Source organism: Anopheles darlingi, chromosome 3, assembly GCF_943734745.1.
Source record: "Anopheles darlingi chromosome 3, idAnoDarlMG_H_01, whole genome shotgun sequence".
In the NCBI taxonomy this organism is placed as follows: Eukaryota; Metazoa; Arthropoda; class Insecta; order Diptera; family Culicidae; genus Anopheles; species Anopheles darlingi.
In genome coordinates, this window is record NC_064875.1 from 66,636,323 (window position 1) to 66,643,467 (window position 7,145).

The following is a 7,145-nucleotide window of genomic DNA, read 5'->3' on the forward strand; positions in this document are numbered from 1 at the left end:
GAAATTCAAATCAATCAACCGGACCCGCTCCGATGGGCCGACCCGTGGGCTGGCTGGGTGCACCTTCGAAGAGGAAAGCCACTCAGGAGACGTTAGTGCGGGAAAACTGGAGGTGGAAAAACTTTTCAACTTCCGCCACAAATTAGCCGCTCGCGCTGTACCGATGCGAGTGCTGTTGACTGGCCAGCGATCGGCATTGGCTGAGGCTAAAAGATATGAGAATGAAAGAACAAACCGGAGGAACGTTTCTCGAAACAAATGCTTTATTCATTCATCACGCTAATGTGTTGGATGCCGCCGGTTGGAGTGGAAAGCGGATTACCGAATCAATCGATCCACCGCAATGGTTTGGGATCCCCTGAATCGAACGAGATCTTAACTTTTGCTCCCTATTCGAATTGTCTACTTTTGAAATGACGGCTGCTGCGGTAAGAATTTGTCTTTCGAAGGACTTCGATAGCCTTTATGAAAAACAGCTCCCACCGAGGGTATACTTATGTCTTAGGCCTATCTCTTCTATGTACAACCAGGTTCGCTTATCGTTTATCAAATCATACGCTTCGGCGTTCTTTCTATTTACAACCCTTGTTTCAGCAAAGGAAACGCTTCTTATCAAATCACATATGTTTTGGAGGACGCTCGATCGATCGATTACACCATCGTGGTCATGCCCTTGCTTAGGTTCTCCAGATGCTCCTTGGCCTTGATGCGCAGCGTTGCGATCGAGTTGGTGCGCATGTCCGCCGAATGGTGTGTCGTTGCGTTGACCGTCATGTTAAGGGCAGCCGCCGTACGACCGGCGGCTGGCTGCTGTGCCGGTTGATCCGCCATTGCCGGGCTGTCCGATTCCGAGCCTGGATCTAGCAGAGGTGTCTGGTGTTTTGTGCCACCGTGCTGCTTGAGACTCGTCGGTGATGAGCTGGGACTGAGATGACCGGCAGAACCACCTGTCGTTGCTGTCGTGGCGGCTGTGATCGGTGGTGACCGCAGGCCCGTTGGTGGCGTCAACGAGAGGTTCTGGGGCGATGAGACGGGACAGTGGACGGCGATGGATGCCGGTACGGGTCCGGGACCGGGTGCAGATTGCAGCGGTCCTCCGGCCACATTGGCGAGTGGTGAGTGGCGTGGTGTTAACGGTGTCTGTCCATGCTGACTGACCGGCGGCATCGAAAGGTTCTGCGGACCGACATGACCACCGTGGCCACCGTTAAGGTGTGGAGGTGATAGCCGCAGGCCACTGCCAGGTGTTAGCTGCGGTGATCCGGACATGGCGGCCGCCATACTTTGGGGTGAGATGCGTAAGCTCTGTGGTCCGTTCGGATGGTGACCAAGCCCGGCCAGGTTCGTCATACCCAGGTTGGACGGGTTGAGACTAAGCGGTGGCGTCAGATAGCTCGGATAAACGCCCTGCGGATGCGACAGGAAACCTACAAAATGTCGAAAACCCGTGGGAGGGAATTGCTTTTAGTACGAAAAAGTCACCAAGGTCGAAGAGGGTGCCCCCCCCGGGTTGATAGTTACCTGGTAGTGCGGAGAGCAGTGGGGGCGAAAGCCACGGATCGACCGGTAGATTGCCTCCGTTGCAGGACAGTCGGTGGGGTAGCTGGGAAAAGTGGGACAAACCCAACCGCAAGCTTTCCGATTTCTCCTGTCGGCGCCACTTGGCACGTCGATTTTGAAACCAAACCTAAGAGCGAGAGAGAGAGAGAGACGAAGAGAACGAAATTAATGAAATTATTTTCCATTTATGAACCTTTTAATTGCATTTCAATGGCGCCACCGGAGTGCGACACATTAGCGAGAAACCCGGGACAGAGAGAGAGAGAGAGAGAAAGGGAGCGCAGGAGGTCAATTAGAAAATGCGTGGAACCGGAAAAAACGCCAGTGGGAGGACTAGCATTCATTGAACGTTCCTCTGTTCCGCCCGGGTTTTCCGGCGTGGAAAAGCGAATAATTGCGAGATTATTTTTAGCTTTTCTTGTCTGGAGGAGCGACGATGGAGCTCTCCTCGTGACGTAGCAGGCGGAGAAGAAGTAGAAGAAGAAGTACAGAACGAGAACAAGTTGAGAAGAAAATCAATTTTCATTTCATAATTTTTAATTAAAAAATGAAGATTGAAAGCACAAAAAGAGGCTGAGGTTCCGTTCTGGGGGGATGGTGACGGCCATCTTGTCGTGCTTAAGGTGCACAGTTTTTCGTTCTGCTCGCCGAACAGGGTGGAGCAGGAGGCTATGCCAAAGAACGCTTCAACTCGAAGAGCACAGAGAGAGAGAGAGAAGAGAGAGCACATCAAGCTGGGTGGAAATCGAAGGAGGCGCCTGGTTACCGTCGTCGGGGAAGAGGGGGGTGCGTAGTGCACGACGACGACCATGCCGACGGTGTCGGAATTGGCGAGCGCGAGAGAAAGAAGATTAAAATGCAATTAGTTCGCTATTTTCGCTGAATAACCGAGCGCACAGAGAACGATGGCGATGGCGTTTCCGGTGGGCGCGAGCAACTCAGCCGTTCCGCTTTCCATTTTCATGCTCATGCTATTCATGGCGATTGGTGGTGGTGACGATGGTGATGCTGATGATGCTGCTGCTGCTCAGCAATGCAAATTAAAACTTAATCAATTTTGTGAATTAAATAATTAATTTAGCTATTAGGCTCGTTGTGGTGCTCTGTGGAGGAACTGAAGTGGAGCCGATCGATCGAGTCCCGGTCCGGAATGGAGACGCACCGTCACTCACCGTCTCTCTCTCTTTGTCTCTCTCTCTATGTTAAGCGTGTTTCCGGTCCCGGAGCAAGAAAGAATTGCTCGTTTGCTCGGGGTCGCTTTGCTCCGATGCGAAAGCATCCTAATTAGTGTGCCCGTGGTGTAGTAATTGGTTTCCTTCGGTTTTCGGAATACCGTCCGCTGTCGCTGTCACAGACACACACACACACACACACAGACAGCCATGCCTTGTCGTTGCCCGGAAACGGTGTGGCATCCGTCAATTAGGTCACTCGCCGTCGCGTGGAATGTGCTGTTGTGGCCACCAAACGTCACCGACTAGTGTCAAAGGCGACGGCTTACGGTGCTAATTAGCTCGGCCAAACGCTCGGAGACAGAGCGAGCCTCCAAGGGGCAGGTGGCGATGAAGAAGAAGAAGAAGAAGAAGGCCCTCTCACCTCATTAGCACTACGGTCCGCCGGTCTCTTCTCCTAATTGCTTCTGCCTAATCCAATCAATTAATCTAGCAATTTGCCATCATTACCGCACACAACAACTGGAACTGGAATAGCAACCGCCAGCCAGCCGGGGGTCCTTGGCACTAGGTAGTGCCTTCCGGCGTCTCCCCGCAGCCGCCAATGGAGAAAAGCGATTTTTCCAACACAAACCATAAATCGTTTAACCAAGAGAACAAGGGCTCTGATCCCGCGGGGAACCTCATGGGGTGCTTGGATGGATTCGGGGCCCCGGCTTTTGACAGCTGCCCCCTCCAGAAACGTCATCCTACGAACGTTCGGTCGCTTGGCATTGAAGACCACTTCCCTTATTCTCTGTTCCGGGAGTTAAGCGTCTTCAAGAAAAGAAATCGCGGGACGAACACGGGTGCAGGAGGCCATACGCGGTTCCATCGCCCGCAATATCTGCCGGTGACAGTTTCCGCCTTTGCGAGCCAGTAAATTGGCTTCACCGGTGCCGGGGCCGGAATGATTTGCATTGCAGGGGAGAGGTTCTGGTGCTTCCATTTTACGTGGACGCCACCATTCGTTCCAAGTCACTTCAAGAAACGTTTTCAAAATACTGCGAATGGTACCAGATGAATCAATCTACCAATCTTGTATGGTTACCACAGGAAAACTAGATTGTCAGAGAAAAGGAAGGAACGAGTTCCGTTGCCTTGGTAATGGATTAACTCGAAACGAAAACACAAGATGGTGACCCCGGCGGCCGTAGACGATAGACGGGTTTCGTCTAATTGAAAAATCAAAATTCCATTTCAACTTCCGCTTCCGCCAACATCAAATCGTGCTGCCATATTCGCACACACACCACAGCATAATCTAAATCGTACACAAACCTCACCAGAGATTGAGATGCTGCAGTATGATGATGACGATGATGATGCTGATGATGATGATGAGGTGGAGTCTCATTCCTCACACAAAATGGCGCCCTATAGGTCGGGGTTTTTGGGGGGAGGCAGTCGAAACTCAAATGGAACTAGCCGGCTTTCCCCTCCCTCTCTCTCTATCCCATTTTCAAATCGGTTGCCCTCCACTTGTCAAATTCGCAGATTTAGTTTAATTAAAATACTGTGTAAATACACTGGAATCTGAAAGTTTTAATTACATTTGCATAATAGTTTGGCGTCATGTTGTTGGGTTTGTGTGCTGTGCTATGCTGTGTTGGATATGCCACCCCCAGAACCGGAAAGGGCCTGTCGAATTCGGATTGGACTCCGTTCTCCACCTCCTCCCAGACACTGCTTCACAATAAATCACACCGATTTCAGATGTGGACCCCGGTATCCCCGGGGTGGGGCACCACAAATCTGGCGTAAATCTGTCAAACTGGATTTTGGGGTAACCGGCAAATCGTTGCGCTCGAGCTGCTCCTCTCTCTTCCTTGGCCTCCCCTCCGCACGTCCGTTTTATCGATTCTCAAATGAGTTTAGACCCGGATGGATACAACGGGAAAAGAACGGGAAAACCGGAACTAGGAAACAATAACACACCCGCCCGATTCTCCGGAAAACCTTTCCGTACCGTACCGGTACCGAAATGAAACCGAATTTTCCGGCGTAAGGGGACACCGCAATCGGTTTTAACCGGTTCAACGGGCGGGGAGTAGCGGACTCGTCCGACGCTAACAAAACTATCGAAACTCATTTGCATTCGGAAGCCCTCACGTCTCGATTGGTTGGGGGGGGGGGGGGGGTTGCGTGTGCGTGTGTGACCACTATACCTCCTTCTCTCGGGGATTGGGGTTTGTTTTAGGATTGAAATAATTTTAAAATCAATTTCCACCAGCAAAACCACTCCACATCGATCGATCGGGATCGTTCGGCATGTGCCTGGACGAATTAGATTCTCAAAACACCCGCACCGAGCGGGGGGACGTTGTTCGATCTCCGGTTCGGTCTGGTCGATTTGCCGGAAACCTTCCGCTCGACGACCACACACACACACACACACACACACACGCGCACGGTACAGCACGGAGCTCTATCGGTCGGTGCTCGATGCACGACGGTAGATTCAATTAAAACAGTTATTTCATGCCATGGTTTCAATTATGAGGTTTTGCTCTTGCGCTCCACCCCCCTTGACGGATCAACTTGCCGAGGACTACCTGCGTAGGTCTGGCATAAAGAACGATGGCCAGTCGACGTGCCCGAGATAAAAAAGAGAGAAACCCCAAATGACACCGAATCCTGCCATCATCCCAGGACACATACAGGGACGCCGGCGACCATTTTGGTTCCGACTCGTTGCCGTTACGTGACATGCTCCGTGGTGGGCCACGGGTTTTTGTTGTATGTTTTTGGAAGGACCTTCATTTCATTCTCGACCGGAGGGACCGACGGTCGGTCGCACAGAAAAACACTGGAAAAAATTGCATTCTCCAATGCCGGACAACATCTCCTCCTCGAGGCGAACAAGAGACACGCATGGCGATCGTAGCATGCCAAGCAAGCTGCTCCATTGCTCTCTCTCTCCCTCACGCTATTGATGTTTATTGCATCAAGCGGGTCCGTTGTTGCGTGAGAACGAACCGCCTTTACCATTCAAAATCGGACGCCCTTTTTCTTCTTCCGTTTGGGGCCGGGTTTTTTAATTTTGCTTTTCATCATTCCCCCAAAAACTTGCCCCAGGGCGGCAGCCACAAACCCAGGCAAAACCCCGTGCTGCAAAAAGGATGTGTCCTTTCCGAAAACCAAATAAAAAGAGGAAAAGCCTCCCGAACGACCGAACGAACGAACGGAAAAACGCGATCCAACTTTCATCTTTCACTCATTTCATTACGCGAAACCAGCCGGAAGGTTCCAGCGAACTCGCTTTTGTTTTTTTGTCCCCTTTTCTCCAGCCCGGATCCGGAGCGCAGAGATACAGGAGACTATTGCTGTCCGTTTTATCGATCCGCATCGCACAGTAGATTGATGGATTTGGATTGGATTGTTCTGGCCAACAAAAAGCGATTGCAGTAGGCGCAGTGCATCCTACGCACCGGCTAGGCTGTCAAAGTGTTGTTTGGCAAGCATTTTCATAACTTCCAGGCTACTGCGCTCGGACACGCAATATCCCTGATCCCCAGGATCTGGTGGCCGCGCAGGAAAGTGGAAATTCTGGACCTTGATGCTGATGCTGGAGATGAAAACCGGTCGATTGCATGTAATTTAAATACTCTGCAAACGAGCGAAGGGTTGATTGACAGCTCAAACGTCATCAAAGCATGTAGCACCTCTTGAAAGGACGTGGCCAAAAAAAAAAAAGGGGGAGATTGGCGGAATAAGTAATAATGAAAATAATGGCGGATGCCGAAGACCGAAGATCAAACAAACGGAGATTTTCCACCATTCAAACCCCCTGCAACAGCACAACTCCATTTTTAGCTTTCAATCTCATGTCCCCCTTCCCCCCACTTCGGGTCTCGATTGATAATTCGAGTCAATTTGCCCGGCGGGCTCGGGCGAAGTAATTGAATTATATCAAGATGTCACACGTCACGTCCATCGAGCCGGTCGGCGCTGAATGAAAATAACATGTCAACCGTTTACCGTTGCACGTTTATAACCAATTTCCCATGGATGATGGACGCTCCACGTGCCTCGTGCGTCTCCTCACTTCCACTCTAATCAGCGATAGCCCAGCGACGACGGGAGGATGTCGTATGGTTTAAATTATGGGTCTTGCCGGGCGAAAAAGCACCGCGACCGGTGCTCCGATGCTGGCGCGTGGCTGCTGACAAGCTGTGAAGATGGCCTGACGCACACAGTGCCTTGAGCTACGCAGGATGAAGACTGGATCTTGCTGTAGAACGGACAAAGGACAATTTGATACCTCGCGCGAGCGCAAACACACACACAAAGGTCGTCAAACGAGAAGGACCGACATTGGTCGGTCCTTTGCTGCGGCGAGGCTACTCTGACAAAGCGCATGCCCCGAGGCCA

General features: G+C 51.4%; 1 protein-coding gene across 1 annotated transcript in view; it reads right to left on the reverse strand.

The window, feature by feature from the left end:
* Positions 1-651: 651 nt before the first annotated feature.
* LOC125955732 (retinal homeobox protein Rx) overlaps positions 652-7,145 on the reverse strand; it is a 38,714-nt gene continuing 32,220 nt past the window's right edge. Inside the window, exons 7-8 of the mRNA XM_049686875.1 lie at positions 1,522-1,687; positions 652-1,427 (exon numbers count right to left, since the gene is read on the reverse strand). Coding sequence (XP_049542832.1) covers positions 652-1,427; positions 1,522-1,687 — 942 coding nt within the window. The remainder of the gene's footprint in view (positions 1,428-1,521; positions 1,688-7,145) is intronic.